Source organism: Corvus hawaiiensis, chromosome 7 (genome assembly GCF_020740725.1).
Source record: "Corvus hawaiiensis isolate bCorHaw1 chromosome 7, bCorHaw1.pri.cur, whole genome shotgun sequence".
NCBI lineage: Eukaryota > Metazoa > Chordata > Aves > Passeriformes > Corvidae > Corvus > Corvus hawaiiensis.
This window is the reverse complement of record NC_063219.1, coordinates 12981117-12998624: the sequence shown is the minus strand read 5'-3', so window position 1 is coordinate 12998624 and position 17508 is coordinate 12981117. Positions and strand designations below refer to the sequence as shown.

At 45.1% G+C, this 17508-nt stretch overlaps 2 protein-coding genes across 9 annotated transcripts; one reads left to right on the top strand and one right to left on the bottom strand.

The window, feature by feature from the left end:
• Nucleotides 1-334: 334 nt before the first annotated feature.
• Nucleotides 335-12522, bottom strand: NIF3L1 (NGG1 interacting factor 3 like 1). Of its 5 annotated transcripts, XR_007204735.1 has the most exons (9): nucleotides 12340-12429; nucleotides 11643-12086; nucleotides 10316-10478; nucleotides 9771-9897; nucleotides 9114-9351; nucleotides 7796-7879; nucleotides 5455-5880; nucleotides 1881-1962; nucleotides 335-1747 (listed from the first exon to the last, which is right to left on the bottom strand). XR_007204735.1 is itself a non-coding variant. In XM_048309224.1 (7 exons), exons 2-7 carry the CDS (start codon nucleotides 12076-12078, stop codon nucleotides 6700-6702), a joined length of 1233 nt encoding a protein of 410 aa, XP_048165181.1. In that variant the 5' UTR covers nucleotides 12079-12086; nucleotides 12436-12522; the 3' UTR covers nucleotides 6457-6699. The 5 variants fall into 5 exon arrangements, 3 of the variants coding, with proteins under 3 accessions (XP_048165181.1, XP_048165180.1, XP_048165182.1); XR_007204734.1 differs by having other exon boundaries at nucleotides 335-1962; XM_048309224.1 differs by lacking the exons at nucleotides 335-1747; nucleotides 1881-1962; nucleotides 5455-5880; nucleotides 12340-12429 and adding exons at nucleotides 6457-6884; nucleotides 12436-12522.
• On the top strand, nucleotides 12523-17354 carry PPIL3 (peptidylprolyl isomerase like 3). 4 transcript variants are annotated; one of them, XM_048309226.1, is made up of 7 exons: nucleotides 12523-12610; nucleotides 13347-13394; nucleotides 14559-14633; nucleotides 15399-15492; nucleotides 16105-16172; nucleotides 16549-16667; nucleotides 16956-17354. In XM_048309226.1, the coding sequence occupies exons 2-7, from the start codon at nucleotides 13392-13394 to the stop codon at nucleotides 17080-17082; spliced, it is 486 nt and encodes a 161-aa protein (XP_048165183.1). In that variant the 5' UTR covers nucleotides 12523-12610; nucleotides 13347-13391; the 3' UTR covers nucleotides 17083-17354. The 4 variants fall into 4 exon arrangements, with proteins under 4 accessions (XP_048165183.1, XP_048165185.1, XP_048165184.1 ...); XM_048309228.1 differs by having other exon boundaries at nucleotides 12533-12700; XM_048309227.1 differs by lacking the exon at nucleotides 12523-12610 and adding an exon at nucleotides 12631-12721.
• The last annotated feature ends 154 nt before the right edge of the window (nucleotides 17355-17508 follow it).

The following is a 17508-nucleotide window of genomic DNA, read 5'->3' as shown; positions in this document are numbered from 1 at the left end:
GTATATAGCTTTTGAAGAGAACCAAAACTTCCCATGGAGTGATAGTTACCTCATCTGCTCCTCACTGACAGAAGCAAGAGGGATGTATGGCCTGATTTTTGTATTAGAAACCCAGAGCATCTACTTACCCCACCAGCAGCTTGATTCTTCATATAGGTCCTTTACTTGGGAAAGAAGAAATTACTTCTCAATTCGCAGCATACTGAGGTGAATTCATGGTATTGGTAAGAATGATGACCTTTATATAGCCTAGGTAGCTTCAGATAATACCACCAGTCATCTCTTTCCACTTACATTTAAGTGGAACAAGACATGCAATTATTAGATAGAGACATTGCTTGATGAGCAACTTTTATTAACTTAAAAGGATAGTGCTAAGATCTTTCCAAATTTCTAATAAAATATTTGTCATCCAGAGATGGTAGGGTATGATACTGTGAGATTTTTTTTTTCTTAAAAAAAAGTCACAACAGAAAAAACTAACTTGGAAAATAAAACTCAGTGGTGAAAATACTACTTGTTCAGTTTTAGTAATCCTGTAATTAAAAAACACAGTTACAGAAACTGTTTTTAAAAGAAAATAACAAAGGCACATGAATTTACAGCTTTGTTAAGGAATTGAGTTTTAACCTTCCAAAGCTTTTTTTAATTGAGAGTCCCTCTATTGAAAAGCCTTAAAGGTGCATTAGCGGTAGATCATGCAGTTGAATTACTAGAACCAACTGTCGCTGTTACCCCCAAGAGACCGGCGAAATCACGACGTAAGTCCAGGTCAGATGATATGGCCGAAGTGACCTTGTTTAATCACCCATACCTTTTATAGCATGGTTCACAAAAGAGAAATTACATGATTGGCCTATTGACTCACCACCTCCCAAGGTGATAGGTTGAGCAGTAAGACACCCATTTCCAGATATTATTCTTAGAGAAGGAAAATAATTTTCACAGTTCTCAAAACAACTTGCAGGTGTAGAAATGATTTACATTCTCTTAAACTGTTGTCCATCCAGTTTGCATGAGAATGAAAGCTTTCACGGAGAAGCTGTGAGAAGCTGGATTTCTCTAACTGCTTTCTTATGAGAAGGAAAAGTTTCACAGGAACATTCCTCTGCTAGCCCTTGCTAGCATCCACAATTCCCCTTTTTTGTTTTAAAAGGACCGAAAGGTCACGTTTGTAATCCTCTGTGGGATCCCGTGCAGCAAGGAGAACAAACACAGCGTAAGGGGTCTGTTTAGTAATGGCCAGTTACCAAACATAATCCAAACCAGATACTAATTTAAGGCAGGCAGAGGGATTCTTCAGCAATGCCATGAGAAATACATCTAGTGAACCCAGCTATACGTCCAGTCATTAATTCTGAATAGCCTTAAGGGCTCTGTATTCTGCGTAACATTCTGACTCCATAACACAAGAAACTTAAAATTCAGTCTCTCTTAAAATTCAGTCTCTGCTTGTAGAAGGACCAGGCTGAGGGTCAACATCCTGGTCATCATCTGAAGAATCATTCAGTGGTTGATCTGCATTCTGGTCATCATTTGAGGGTTGCCTTGGAGGTTGCCTGTTCTGCTTCTGGTGCCACAGGTCAGGGAGAACGCAGCTCGCAGGCAGCCATCGTACCCCAGTATCTGTGGAAACGCAAGCATACCCACGACCCCAAGCAATGAGCTCGTGTGGGCCTTCCCACTTCTTAGTGAGGAGGTCCCGTACCCAGACTTTCGCTCGAGGCAGGTGCATCTCGCCTGCAGACTGCAATGAGAGAAAATGATTCAAAATAACAGGATTGTTTGAATTTGCTGCCACCAGTATATCATCCATGTAATGGTAGCAGCATGCCTCAGGAAACTGCTCACGGACTCCGGACAAAGCCTGAGCGACATACCATTGGCAGATAGTCGGGCTGTTCTTCATGCCCTGAGGTAGAAGCTTCCATTGATACCTCTTTGCAGGTTCAGCATTGTTAACTGCAGGCACAGTAAAAGCAAATTTTTGCTTGTCATTAGGATGCAAAGGAATAGTGAAAAAACAATCCTTCAAATCAATGATCAGGATTTCCCACCATGGTGGGTGAGGGAATGCCAGGTTGCAATGACCCCATACTTTCCATCACTGCATTGACTTGTCGGAGATCCTGCAACAACCTCCATTTCCCTGATTTTTCCTAATTACAAAACCAGGAGTGTTCCAGGGACTAGTAGAAGGCTCAAGATGCCCCTAATTGTTCCTGGACTAACTGGCGAAGGGCAACTAATTTCTCTTCTTTCAGGGGCCACTGAGGAATCCAGATGGATTTGTGTACTAGCCACCGCAAAGGCAGCATAGATACACTGCGCCTTTCAGCACAGCGGCCCCCATCAAAAATTCATCCCAATCCGTACCCCCCAGGCTGCCAACACATCCCACCCCCAGAGGTTAAGCGAAGCTGCAGTGACATAGGGCTGAACCAGAGCTGCTTGCCCCTCTGCGTTTTTCACCAGCACAGGGTGTTCACTTAAATAGCTCTTTGTGGTTCCTCCCAACCCTGTGATGGCTGACCCCACAGGGGCCAGAGGCCACCTGGCAGGCCACACAGAGAAGGAGATGATGGTCACATCAGCATCCGTGTCGATCAAACCTCGGAGCTGGATCACGGGCAGCTGGGCATTTGGCAGGCACAGGGTACATGTCATCTGCAGCGCTTGGCTGCAGATGGGTCCCATGGATCCAAAGCCACCATCTCTGCAACTTTGTTCTGCTCTAGGAACACATGACTTAAAGGGCACAAGTTGAGCAATTCTGGTCTTTTCAGGAATAGTAAGAGGAGGGGAGGGTGTAGAAACCATAGCACAAATCTGACCTGTATAGTCAGCATCTCTAACTCCTGGGTGTACATGGATCCCCTGAACGGTAGTACTAGACCTACCTACGAGCAATGCACTCAGGCCTTGCCCTAGGGTTCCATGTGCATCCAAGGGAACCCTATAAACCCGAGTGGAGTCTAAGACGACTGTTGCTGCGGTATGTACATCCACCCCAGCTGAACCCTGGGTGCTGGCTGCAAGCTGGCTGAGTATGCCTGCATCAGAGGAGCCTGGGGAAACATTTGTATCTGAGCGCAATTTCCCCATGCACTCCTTAGCGAGTTTTTTCCCTGGCGTACCAGGGATCAACCACGTCGGTAGACGTGGTCTGAAGAATGACCTGGCCTCCTGCATCGCTTGCAGTGATCAATCCTCCTGTTTTCCTTCCCTGTCTTCTTAACCTGTTTCTGCTTTTCCTCAACCTTAGGTTTCTTTCTTAGTCCACCAGACTTTACTTGAGGAGGCCGCAGGACTGCTGCTAGAGCAGATTTATATTCTCCAGATCCCACCTTAGCACAGGCATCAACCATTTGTGCTACTATGGGTTCTCCAGGCAAAGCATCCATGATCTTTCTGCATTCATCATTCACATTATCTCTTGCCAGCTGCCTGCACAACATCTGTCTCATGGTGTCATCCTCTACTTGCTGTTCTAAGGCTCCAGCAAGCCTTTCTACAAAAGAAAAAAGTTCTCTTTCGGCCCCTGAAATACCTTCGTATATCGCGTCTTTGGAGCAGCTGTATCCAAACTTTCTAGCAAAGCTGCCATGCCAACCTTCTGAATTTGTTCCAGGATCTGGGGATGCCAGGTAGCCTGAACATCAGGGTCCCAAAATTCATTGATCCCCAGAAAACCATCCACAGGAACTAAACGCCTGGGATCAGTTTGAGGCAATTGCATATTCCCAGCTACGGCCTTCTCAGCCAACCTTCTCCCATTGGCTTCAAAAACTGAATATTGTATAGGCTGGAATAAAACCTGACCTAAATGTTTAATATCAAATGGAGAAAGCAGATCAGTATTCAGCACTCTAATTACCTGCATGACTTGAGGGGAACTTAATCCATACTGAGCAACTTTATTCTGCAAATCCTGGACCACCTCCCAAGCAATACTCTCGTGCTTGTCAGCCTGGCCTGAGTTAGGAGGAGCTTTCTGCACTGGGAAAGCCTGGACAGCACCCTGTGTCGCCACTAGCTGGCTTCATTGTTGCATCTCTTTGATCTTCCTGCATACTATCATCAGATAAGGCAGCAGATCGCTCAGGTGCCGTCTGCCCAGCAGGCATCCCAAGTCTTTCCAGCACCTCCCAAGCCCCGTCTCGCAAGGCACATCTTTTAATCTCTTCCCAAGCCCGTCTCGGATTTCTGGGACCGAGAGTGTCATCGCAGCCCGGAGAAGCACAAGGACAGCTGCGAACTCGCTGCATCGCTCGCTGCCGGCGCCGCTCTGCCACAGACTCCCACCGGGAAGCGGACGTCTCCATAGCAACGGAGCTTATCTTGTCATCCAGGGGTGTTATCAGCCAAACCCTCTGGAGACTGGCACAGCAACTCCGGGCCAGTAGACGGGGTAACTACAAGGGCTGGATTCGCGGCTGGGACAGCAGCGGAAGCTGAAGCAGCGTCAGGCGGCGCGGCGGGGAGAGGAGTAAGGGCCGCCGCCCGCGGCAGTGGGGCCTGCAACGTTGCAGCCGAATCAGAGGCCGCTGCCGCCCAGGCGCAGGCGGGGCGATGGCCAGTGCCCTGGACGCCTCCGACCCCCGCGCCGACGCAGGAGACGCGGTGCCCAGTGCCATGGACGCCGCGGACTGCCGGCCAGGCTCAGGCGCCGGGACCGCCAGCCCCGCACCCTGCTCTGGCGGCGCGGCCGGTTCCGGCGGTACGGCCGGGGCTCTCGGAGGCGCTGCCGGCTGCGGCGGTGCGCTCTGAATGGCTGGCGCCGCGCCCGGTTCCGGCACCGGGACTATCGGCACCGGGACTATCTGCCCCGGCTCCCGCCCCAGCGCAGCAATAGCCGCCTCTGCTATAATCCCCGGCTGTGCTGCGAGCTCCAATTTTATGTCCTGCAGCGCTGCCAAGATTTGTTCCCCCATAGAGACAGGAATCGGGGAACTCGGCCGCTGCCGCGACTGTGCTGCGGAGTCCCCGGCCGTAAATAACAGCCGTAGGATATCCGAGCCGCACAGGAGCCGGACGGGGGCCCTGAGACCCTGAACGTGTGGGCGCGGGGGGCCAAGACACCCCGCCCGCGGTCGGGAATACAGACTGCCCCTGTAACAAGGGTGCAGCGAGCTGCGCTGCCGGAGACAACAGCGCTGGCCCCGCGGCAGACTGAGAAGCCGCGGACGCTATCGGTGAACAACCCCTCGAAAGAACATATCTGCGAGGACAGGGGTAACCCTTAGTCTCCCTCCGAGGCGATACCGGGAGTGATTCTACCATGCTACCCCGCGCTACTCGGGGCGCCCGCGCTACTCGGGGCGCCTCCCCCGAGCTGGGAAAGCACATAACTTCAGACTCGTCAGAGCCTGAGTTAGCTGCACTATCCCGTCTTTCTGTCCATATCTGCAGTATATCGTGTAAAACCCCCCAGGTGCGTAATAAATCAGGCACCTCGGCGTTACCGGCTGCGAATTCCCGGAGTACCGCGTCTCCCAGCCGTCTCCAAGCTTCCGAGGTCAAGTCACTATCAGTCTCCGCATAATATCCATGCAGAAGCAACCAGTCCAGTAACGCAGCGAGCTCGCCACCTCCTACGGTAGCTCCTGCGGTCAGTATCACAGACTTGAAGGTGGAAAATACCGCGCAGTTCCAAGAGGATTTCTGCTCCATGGCTCAGTCTGTGTTCCGCGCGGCCCCAGAGGGAGGCCAGCCGGAGTTGGGGGGGTGGCACGCACCTTTCTAAAGTCCGGTTTGTGGTCTTCGGTACACGTCGCTTGGTCACCAGATGTTGCTGTTATCCCCCAGAGAACGGCAAAATCACGACGTAAGTCCAGGTCAGATGATATGGCCGAAGCGACCTCCTTTAATCACCCATACCTTTTATAGCATGGTTCACAAAAGAGAAATTACATGACTGGCCTATTGACTCACCACCTCCCAAGGTGATAGGTTGAGCAGTAAGACACCCATTTCCAGATATTATTCTCACAAGACTGAAAACAATTCCACTGTTCTCACAACAACTTGCAGGTGTAGAAATGGTTTACATTCTCTCAAACTGTTGTCCATCCAGTTTGCATGAGAATGAAGGCTTTCACGGAGAAGCTGTGAGAAGCTGGATTTCTCTAACTGCTTTCTTATGAGAAAGAAAAGTTTCACAGGAACATTCCTCTGCTAGCCCTTGCTAGCATCCACACCAACAACTTGCTTTTTGTTCTCTATTTGCATCTGAGTGGTGCCTTAGTAAAACTGTTCATGCAAACAGTTGCTCTCCATCCTTTCCTTAACTATTTCTGAAATTTATGAGGTAAAATATCAGTGACTTGCACTGACATGATTTGACATAGCTGCAGTAGGGTAGAACTGATGCATAAGTTTAAATCCAGTCAGGTTTTATATATTTTACCCAAACCAATCATTGAGTATCATGGTTATCAAATGTATCTAATAACATTAAGCAGTAACAGTAAATTTATTCAAGTGCAGTCCAGTAATTGAGTAAATGAGCTTTTGGTATTCCAAAACAAACATTTATTTTTCTAACATACCAAAATATACCCCAAACTTTGAGGGACCATATAATACAATCATTCTGTACTGGACCTTCATTAAGCTCCTTCATTAAGCTCTGCAGGTGGATATGTCTGTGCAAGATACCACAATTAACTGTATTTTCTCTCTCCAATTTTTTTCCCCCTATGCCACCTGGAGAGGATCTCTGTCTTTCTCAGACACAATGATGTTGATTTTGTTCTGTAGGTGGATCACGAGTGCGTCACGCAGCTCTGACAAGAAGCCTCGCTCAGTGTTACTGTGCTCGCACAGAATAACACTTATCCCATTGGCAACTGCATCCAGCACATCATGGTGGGACATCTCTCCTGCCATTTTGAGAAAGAAATGTCATGTAGATCACTAATGGTACAGTTCAGGTAACCAGGTCTCTGCAATGTATGGAGAATCTTAGCTAAAAGCTGTAGCGATGTAATGGAATATAGGCTGTAAGCGGAAATGCAACACCACCTGCTCAGTAGGAACGTGGAACACTCCTGCTCCAGGGTTCTTTTAAAGACTTTCAGCTGGTATCTCTGTATACAGCTGAGACAAAACGACAGAAATTCCTTGCCATCTTTGAATAGTCATAAATTCTGCCAATTTGGGCAGAAAATAAAAATGCTCATCATGGTCTGGAAGAGGATGGAGGAAAGCAATAGGGAAGCCTGAGGGTCAGCTCTGCAGGGCTACACTTAAGGGGGAGAAGGAGCAGTGGTTCCTACAGAATGCAAGGCAGCCGTCACATTGTTGAGCCACAGGGAATAGCTATCCCACTGTTGGAAGAGAGAATAATGGACTAAGTGTCCCTTTGGTCAGACATGCTATGGAGTTTCTTTGGAAGGTTCTGTAGACTATATTATATTCTGTTTTCCATTAGGGAATTCTATAGGGAATGGAGAACATACATGTTGCCAAAGGAGAAACACACTGGAAGTTACAACTCACTGCCATCAACACTAATTTTGTATTGAAATAAATGCTGTAGAGCAATGTTTTAATTCAAGTATCTTTCACTGTGCCACACTGCCATTTGATCCACGTTATATCTACTTCAATGTTAGTCTGTCATTCCAATAAGTAACTGATTGATTCTCAATTATAAATAACAGGTAATTCTTTCTGGCCAAATCTTTCAACAGCCAGTCAACCCTCTTGTTTTTTGCTAAGGTTTGTTTGTTTGTTTTTTTCTCTAATGACTATTTTTATAAAGATAATGAGATAATGAGCAATCTACTACCTGTGAGATAGAGGTCAGCTTCCGTTCCCTTCAGGACACTGCTCCCAGAACCAGCACACAGAGCAGCTTTCTTCACTGGTGATTCTGCAGGATAAAAGGTGCCACAGTTAAACTCCTTCCCCTTTGTTCAGCCCTCATGTCTGTATTGCTAGTAATTGTTTCAGTTAACTACTACCTTGATTTTAGGGTCAATGTAAATTTGTTGGAAGAAGAGACACATTTGTCAGTTTGAAAGTCATGGGCCTGTAACATCTCTGACAATACAGTGAAATCCTCTGTGACAGGTAGACTTTTTTCAAGGGGCAGGAAACTTTGCAGAAAACTCCAGCAGAGAGGCTGGCTAATGGCTACCCTTCCCCTAGTGAGGTGCTAGTTAGGTTTCCAAACCCTTTAATAGGCTGCTACTCTTTCCAGGACTCTTGTGTTCCACCATCACTCGTTTCCCAACTAATGATGCCACTAAGGCAGCATTTTGCCTCTGAGATATACTGGTTCCTAACTTAACAACTCTCAGAAGGCCAGTCTTAATGCAAGCAGAAAGCTGCTCCATGCAAATAAAAATTTGTCCATTTGCTATGATTGCTAATTCCAAGCTACTATATATGTGACAGTGACATGAATTTTAATTCTTCATATACATTACATTCGCTAAGGAGAGGGGACACACAACACAGGGAGTTTTCAAAACCTGTTAAGGTTTTACAGTATGTTGCCTTGCAATTACTGTTGATTTAAGTGGAGTCACACCACTTCAATGCCACACCGTAGAGGCTTTGAAGTAGTTGGGTATTTTTTAGTGCAATTGTCAGCTTCTGATAAGACTTCTGCCTCCTAAGTTACAAAGAGTTCTCAACAAATTTGCTCTCACAAATTCTAGTAGCTGTGCTCCTTGGAGATTAGGATAGGTAGTTGGGATAAGAGGATGTTTACTCCACATCTTACTAATGACCCCATTGTCTGAGCTAGTTCCCCTTCTTTGCCTTATCTTTCATCAAAACCATGGTTATGTGTTCATAAGGATACCATAAAGTGTCTTACTCCTAAAGTGCTCTGAATTTTAACATTCAGTCACAAAAGGGAACATACAATCAAACAGTGCACCTTTGTGCCTGATATCCTGGGCAGGAAAAAAAAATCTTAGTCATTATATAAATTACAAAAAAGGCTATCTTTCATTCAACTTGTGCTGTCCCTTCTTCACCACATCAACCAGCATAATAGAGAATCCCATTAAAAATACAGATGAGATTCTTTTCATATGACTGTAAATTCTAGGATGCTGTTTCTTAACAGTGCTTCATAGTACTTGGAAGTAAACCTGCTGAAGACAGTTTCCCAGTGTAATGCACACACTCATGCTCCCTGTGTTCCTGCAGTGCCCGTCCTAGCAGGCAGTCTGGCTCGCAGGCCCATGTACCGAGTGTCCTGCCCGTTCCCACGGCTACGCGGACGTGGGGTAGCTGCAGGTGGCCTTTGATACGCTCGATTATGTCTGACAAGGAGGCTGGCTCGCTCAGGGTGCACAGGCGTCCCATTCCAGTATGGGGAAGAGGAGGCTGAAAACAAATCAAAATTACTGTGAGAAAGCTGACTCCAGATGCTTGCATTGCTTTTCACACCACAGAAGGATGAATATATTGGGCATGCAGGAACATCTCTGAAAAAAATTTACAATAGTTTTTTTTTTTAAATTTTGTAAATTTACAGTTACAAAAAAATATGTGTATGATGTTCTCAAATGTAACATACGAGCTACGCCACCTATTGGAACTGATTTAAGAATTAGTACAGACCACATAGATAGTTGCATTGCTTTGGAAAATATGTGTGGCTTCAAATCCCCATATGCCAGTATTTCAGAGCAGTGGGGTAGGATTGGAAAGCTGGGATACCACTCACTACTGCATTTCGCTGTTCAGGGTACTCAGCTCACACAAGTAATTCATTGACAGGACATAGTATGTGATCTTGTTACCTTTTGTAGCAAGAGAATCTCGGTCTTGTGATGAAGAAGGCTGTTCTGGGACAATAATGCCACCACCTCCAGCAGTGCTTTCTGAGAGCAGTTCAAACTGACTCGTGTTTGCTCCTCACCTTCAACCCTGAGGAAAGACATGCTTGGTGCTTGTTAAATAACTAGATAAAATTTCGGCACTGTAATTATTATCGTTCTATCCCAGTGGCTGTTCTACCACTGAGAAAGGAAAAAAAGGTAGCACTGTAATAGCCTAGACTTGTCCACTGTCTTGGAAGAAACAAATATGGGCATTTAACTCAACTGTCCTCATCAAATTTCCTGTTTATACTCTAACACCTCTCATCTATGTGATGCTAGACTTGAGTCGCTATTACCATTTAGCATGACATAGATTGATCAGAAAGGGACTATTATTCCTTAAGTTTCTCATTGCTGAAAAATACAGCAGCAGTGCACAGAGGAACAAAATGATTAGAACTGTAAAATACAATTACAGCAACTTAATGTTTCAAACAACAGAAAGAATACAACGTTAGAGATACCTGGCTGGGAGAGTAGTGAGACAAGAGATCTCTGGGATGTCTTTGATTTTGAACAGCACTGCATCCAGATGCTCAGCATCTGCACAGAATTCTACCCGGTGAGTGCCTTCAGCTGGAGAGCTTGGTGCAGTCGATGGATGCAGTGGGACAGAAGTACAGGCACCTGAGAAAACAGTGCAAGATTGCTGGGTTATAAAGCAGGGTAAAGTATCCTAATACTGATTTAGAACATATCTTAAAGAGATGCGGTACAAAGATGCAAATTTTGCACTCAAATCCTTTTTCCCTGACAGACCTGAGGACTTTTGTTCTCCTGTCTCCATTAGACACAGTCTATTTTAAGCCCAACAAAGCTGATGGATATATATTATTTGCCATCCTTAATGCCATCAATTTTATCCTAAGTATTGTACAAAACCAGAAAGAGGTTTCTGGTTTGTATGACAGACTGGAAAAGACAACATCTGTGAGCCACAGTACAGGATAAAAATCTAAAATAATTTCACATAGCTTAAATCCTTTGTGAACATTGAGGTCTTGTACTTCATAAATCAAAGGTGGGGATTTAAAGTCAGTGGTCTCAGCATTGCAACCACAGTGGACAAATATCCACCAGTTCCAGATACATCCAATAGTAGAGTCATGCATCTGAAAATATCCTCTTGTGTTTGTATCTGGTATACATCACCAAGATAAATTTCCTAAAATGTGTTTAAGGTTACAGTGATGCTATGACGATTTTTTGCCTTTTCTTTTATACCCCTGTTATACCTTTTTTACAACTTCTGTATTCTTAGTGCTTTTTGTCTACATTCTTGGACTTGTTTGTCAAGTTAAAAGACTAAACATTTTAGAAGCTTCATAGTTAGGGATCAGTGTGCCCCAGACCCCAAGGTGCTCTCCAGAACACATTCTGTAAACCAAGATAGAACCATCCAGGGGAAGGCTCCTTGGGGAGGGGGGCTCACTTGAGCCTTTCATTGGGGAATCTTTGATAGATATGCTAATTAGTACCACCTACAATATTATACCCGATCTTTTGGGGGGGGCATTTTTGCGGGGTGCATTTTGGTGCATATGACCTGGACGTGTGCACCTAAGGATCCTTAAAATAAATACCAAGGTAAAATCCCTTTCCCCCTTCTAACCGTGTATGACTCTTGATTTTAAGACCAGGAAAAGGCATCAACAGTACTATAAAAATATTGGGAAAAATAAAAAACAGTCCTCAAATCACACCTGTAAAAGCTGTAAGAAAGGAAAATAAGGAAAAATCCCACCTAAAATAGCATACATCTTTAATAACTTTTTCTTAACAGAATCTCACCGAGTCCCTTTGTTAGCCAGTTATTAACTCCGTGAGGTATGGCATCGTACGCCGTATGTGGAGAATAAATCCCGATTCTGTTCTCCAGGGCTCGGACCACCAGCCGTTCCTTCCAGGTTTTCCACGTTACTCGCTTGAGTGGTGTGAATATAGGAGGGTGGTAAGAAAGAACGAGGTCTGCTTTCTTCTGCACTGCCTCTTCCATCACCTCCTCAGTGAGGTCGTTAGTGAGGAAAAGGGTTTTCACAGTGTGGGGAGGACTTGGTTCCACCAGCAACCCCACATTATCCCAGCTTTCAGCCAGAGCGGGGGATGCGAAGTCATTCAGGGCAGACACGAGCTCCCGGAGGTTCATGAGAGCGCGAACGGGCGGGAGGCCCAAGGCACGGACGCGGTGGACAGGCGGGCGGAGCAGCGGCGGGACCGGCAGCAGCATGCGGGGACCTGTGCGGGGCAAACACAGGCCGCAGTGAGCCTCGGGAACCCGCCGGCCCAAACAGCAGCCACGGCCGCTCGGGCTGCAGATGCTGCCACGCCGACGGCTCAGTGCGCCCGCCTACCCCCGGCACCACCCGGTACCGGGCGCCTTCCCCGCCCCGGGGCTCCCGCGGTCCCGCCCCGTTCACGCCGCCCCGCGCTGCCCTGCACCAAGCGCGCCGAGCTCAAACTTCATCCCCCTTCCCGCGGCAAATCCGACCCGCAGAGTCCGGCAGCACAAGCGCTCGCTCCTCGGCGGCGGGCAGCGACGGGCACCGGCGACCTCAGAGCACGACCGGGCCGCCACCGCGCTCACCTGCCGCCGGAGCAGGGCCGGCGCTGCGGGGCGGGACCTGCGCTTGGCCCCACCGCTTCCGCCGCGCTCAGCGGGGCCGGAGGCGGCCCTTCCGCAGCCCGGCAGTGAGCCGAGGCCCGCGGGAGAAGAGCCGCTTCAGCGGCGGCGGGCGCCGGTTCTGCATCAGCCCCGGCAGGTTAAAGCATCCTCCGGGCGCCGCGGACGGGCGGGGCCGCCGGGCAGGGTTCGCCGGTGGAGGAGCCGGGCGGCGGAGCGCACCCGTCCTGTGCGCGGCATTCCGGTGGCGGTACCGCGGGCAGGGAGGCAGCGGTAGCTCCGGCTGCCGTGGGTGGGGGGCAGCTGGGTTGAGTGGGGACACGGGGCGGGCGCTTCACCGGGGAGGGCGGGTGTATAGAGGAGAAATTAGCGCGTAAATCTGTTGACTTCTACGCAGCCGCGGTTTTATTACCGTCGTTCTAAACGCTTTATTTGAAAGTATTATGGAGATTAAAAAAGTGGGATTCTGTGCTTGGATGCAGGTACCTGTCTATTGCAGCCACTTAGAGCTGTCACGTATTGGCTCCAAATCACACTTCTGTTAGGTGTGGCTTTTACCTGTGAATTTCTGGCATCTACTGTTCTGCCAACTGCCATAATATTTGGAAAAACTGATTGCTTAGTATACATTTTCATCCTAGGAAAGGGTGTTTTTCGCCCTCTTCTCCTTTCTCTAAGTGGTCTTTTTCTATTTATTTTTCATTCTTTATATGCTGTGTAGTTGCTTAATGCAAAAATTTAGCCATAGAGTCACTCGAATGGCACTGTAGAACCGTGTGGTATAAAAGCATGTAACCAAGAAATATTTTAGAATAAAAAAGAAATGGGGTTCACAGAAAAAAAAACCCAACAAATTTCATATATTACCTTTGCAGGGAATTGCTGTATAGGAGGCTACCCCAGCTTTTTGAGAAGCAGACATGGTAAGAATGAAAGCACTTTTTATATATTCTTTCTGAAATGGTCATCTCTTGGAAGGTAAATAGCTGCTCTGCATCTCAAAGGATTACACGTCTTTCTCTGATGCTGTGAGGAATTTGTCATGAAAAGTTTAGGGTTTTAATTTCAAACTCATAAAAAGATACTGTGAAAAGGAAAAGAGGTTGATTTACATCAGTCTAAAATAGAATTATGCTTTCACTTCAGAGGTCCCGGATTTTAATGCTACTTTGGCATCTATTTGTTAATCTAGTTTGGTTTCTTTTGGCACAGCAGCATTGGCCTAGTTGCAAGAACATACCTCTGCTTCAGCATATGTAAACCTCTGCACTTACAGGCTTTTAAGAGTTTAGCAAATCAAGAAATAGAGATAAGACTATATATGTCTTAAACTGTACATACACCTTTTATAGCATCTTCATGGACATTGTGGGCAGCTGTCTCCTTTACTTGTGTACTTTTGGAGAAGTATGCCACTATCAACATGATGCTGATTTTTATTAGTTTTTCTGTACAGTTATCCCCACAGTAATTGTTTTTGTATCATTTAGCACTTCCCATAGAAGCACTGTGATATATTTGGCCTGAAGAGATATATTTGCTTAGGTCTCTGCGTAGCTGATTTTAAATTTTATGAAGGCAATTTATCAATTCTGAAGAAAAGTAAGTTAATTTGTAGATTTGCTTGTCTGGGAAGGCAGATTATATATGCTGCCATTCAGAACTAGTCTTACCACTCAAAAGGCTGCAGGCATCAGTTGCTCCTCTGGTTGTAAAGCAGTGAGGTGTGTGCACCACACTATCATCCAAAATAGATACAACCTTGATTCTTCACCTTTACATTCAAATGACTGAGTAGGTCCTGTCTGCAAATGAATAATGTATTTCTGGAGCGTAACAATGTAAAACAGCTACTGCATTACCATGGGAAACTTGATTTGTCCTGAAACTAAGTGAAACTGAGTGCTTTCTGGTGATTTTACTGGAAATGTGGACGGTTTGTGACAGTAGCCTTGCTTATGGCCAAATACTAAAACAATGGTTATATGCAGTGCAAACTTGCTTATTTTCTGGGTGGGACTGGGAAATAGAAGAGTCTGTTGGTATTTCATTGCTGATTTAATTGTTATTTTCTGTCTTTCGCTCAGGCTGTCACGCTGCATACTGATGTGGGAGATATTAAAATTGAACTATTCTGTGAGCGTACTCCAAAGACCTGTGAAGTAAGTCAAGTACCAGGAGTAGGAGTGCCTGGTGATGAAACAAAGCAGTAGAAATAGTGAAGACTGTGGAGGAGGTGAAGTGGCTTTTGCAATTCACCTTTTCATGTAATGGAATACCAACATTTTAACCTGGTGCAGTGTCTGTTCCACTCATGGAACTTGTGCACTGTGTCATACTGCCTAGAGTTTGATGCCTGTTTCTCACTTGATAAGGTTTAGTTAAGGGATGCTTCTCTTGAAGTCCCAGCATCTCCCAAAGTGTCCTTTGCCTTTAAGGGGAAATATAGCACCTAGTGTTTTCCGTGGGTTACTCATACCCTCACAGACTGAATTTTAGTTTAAAAGAGTGAGACTCACTCACTCTCAGTTTGTCAGGGGCCCCAGTTTTGACTTTTTTCAATAAACTTAAATTGAAATAAATTTCATCTATTTTAATGAAAAAGCTGAGGCATTAAGTTATTGATTACAAAATTACATGTGCAAAATGAAACTGTTGAATGGGAAGAGAGCATGTCTTAGGCTTCTTGTTTGTTCAAGTCAGACAACCTTGCACTGAAAGCTTTTTATTCTTTGTGTGTGTGACACTATCAAAGGAGTTTATTAGCTATGATTTGTTTATGACTATTCTGTGGCAATACTCTGTGGAATTCGCATGGTCACAAAGCAAAGCAGAGGTTAAAGCCTTGGTCTTGCCAATGCTGTCATTTTAGTAAGATAATACTGTTTTTCAGTTGTTTGTTAATATGGTTTGTTTGATTTTTGTAGAATTTCCTGGCTCTTTGTGCTAGTAACTACTACAATGGATGCGTATTTCACCGAAATATAAAGGGCTTCATGGTTCAGACAGGGGATCCATTAGGTAAATTCTTCTGTCTGGGTCTTTCTATAGAAAGAATGTACATAAAAATAAAATGTAGGGAAATAAAAAGGAATTACAGGTATTAAAACCAAAATGTAAGTCAAGTAAAAATATAATAATTATTGTATTGGTGATAAGAGGTTTTTATTATGAGATTAGTTTTCTGTGGTGGGTTTACAGAAGTGCAGGTGTTACCCTGGTTTTAAATAATCATGCATTCTACATACTTGAGTTTTTCGAGCTGTTTCCACTAAACCACAACATGGTTCTGTTTAAGAAGAAGTTGCTACTGTGCTTTATGTGGTTTTTGCCTGAAAGGCTGCCTCTAAAGCATTCGGGGAAAATATCCCAGACAGTGTCAGCTGTTTGGGAGAAAAGCTGATTCAGTTGTGTCTGTTCGTACTCATACAGAACTTAATCTGAGGATATGTTTTGTTCTGCTACTTAGTAGGTTCCTTATATAGAGTTACTTCTCTGTGCAGGGTCAAGAACCTGCCTCAACTAATTGCAGGCTGCTTAGGGTCTTTGTTGTAAAGTGTTGTAACAGAACATAATTTCTGGATTTTTCAGTCTGAAAATCCAGTAATCTCTACTGTGGTGCTTCTTTGTCAGGCACTGGGAAAGGAGGTAACAGCATCTGGGGCAAGAAGTTTGAAGATGAATTCAGTGAATATCTAAAGGTATTTCTGTGCTCTCAATATGCACTTATGTTTTCGTCTAAATTTTCTCTACAGGTTGGAGAACAATAGCTTATTATTAAATTAGGAACAGGCATTTCTGTGCTTGGCAAGTTAGGTTTGAGGGTTTTTATCACTGAAAACAGAAGTAAAAACAATTTCTGACAGCGTTTTTCATGCACTGAAGGCAAAGAAGTAACTTTTCATTGTAAGAGCCATTTTGAGGAGCTCCTTACTGATTGTGATAGAATATATTAGCAACCTAGATTTGTTCTTAATAATAGTATTGATGAAGAGGTCTAAGTCATAGAGCGCTTTGCACAGGTTAGTCCTGGTTTCACAGATGTGTACTCATGCTGAGGTTTTTCCTCTTGTTCAGCACAGTGTCCGTGGGGTGGTTTCCATGGCAAACAATGGTCCCAACACCAATGGATCACAGTTCTTCATCACTTACGGCAAACAGCCGCACCTGGACATGAAGTACACGGTGTTTGGAAAGTAAGTGATCCAACTGCACGCCTCTGTCAGAGTGTGTGAGGGATCTGAGTATTTTGGGGCACGTGCAGATGCTTGTATTTTTTCTCACAGTCTGTCATGGATGCATAATACTTTGTTTCAAAGTACATTATTTGCCACATAAAATGTTTTGATTTTCTTATTTTGTATCATTTGCTTGCAAGGTCCTTGCCCTGTGGTACTTAACTGTAAAGTGTTTTGAGATACCTTAATTGTGAAATATAAATCATTATTAGAAGACGATTTCCAGCACTTCTCTTTTTCTTGCAGAGTTATTGATGGCTTGGAGACCCTGGATGAGCTGGAGAAGCTGCCTGTGAATGAGAAAACCTACCGACCTCTTAATGATGTTCGCATTAAAGACATTACAATTCATGCCAACCCTTTTGCTCTGTAGCCACATAATGCCTCAACACATTCTTCAGACTGGTCAGATAATTCCAAGATTATGGGGTTTAAAGAGCCATCAAAAAGGGTTACTTCAGCTGGATCATATCTTTGCTCATTGAATGCAGAATTTTCAGGAGTTGTGACGTTGTTTGGGACTTGTCACAGAGAAGTCTTATGCTTCAGAAGCCAGGTTTTCCAGAGCATCTTCCAGGAGTTTGATTTTTAAACACTGTTTTTTATACTTGTAAAATAAAAAAAAAGCTTAAACTTTTTCCCTAATCTTTGGTTTTTGCTTTATCTTTCTGAGTGATGTTATGTTAAAAAAACGTCCTTTGCTATAATTTCATGCTACCAGTTTTATGAAACTTCCTCATGTAAATTGTAATTTTCCTTACTCAGTTTTCTCAGAAGAGTAAAGTAAGATACGCAGTTT

Coding starts and splice junctions, on each gene's coding strand:
- NIF3L1 (XM_048309224.1), bottom strand. CDS start 12,078: ATGCTGCTGCCGGTCCCGCCGCTGCTCCGCCCGCCTGTCCACCGCGTC. Junction 9,352..9,770: donor AGATTCTCTTGCTACAAAAG/GTAACAAGATCA, acceptor ATTTGTTTTCAG/CCTCCTCTTCCCCATACTGG. Junction 6,885..7,795: donor AGCTGACCTCTATCTCACAG/GTAGTAGATTGC, acceptor TCAAAATGGCAG/GAGAGATGTCCCACCATGAT.
- PPIL3 (XM_048309226.1), top strand. Junction 15,493..16,104: donor TCAGACAGGGGATCCATTAG/GTAAATTCTTCT, acceptor CTTCTTTGTCAG/GCACTGGGAAAGGAGGTAAC. Junction 16,173..16,548: donor AATTCAGTGAATATCTAAAG/GTATTTCTGTGC, acceptor CCTCTTGTTCAG/CACAGTGTCCGTGGGGTGGT.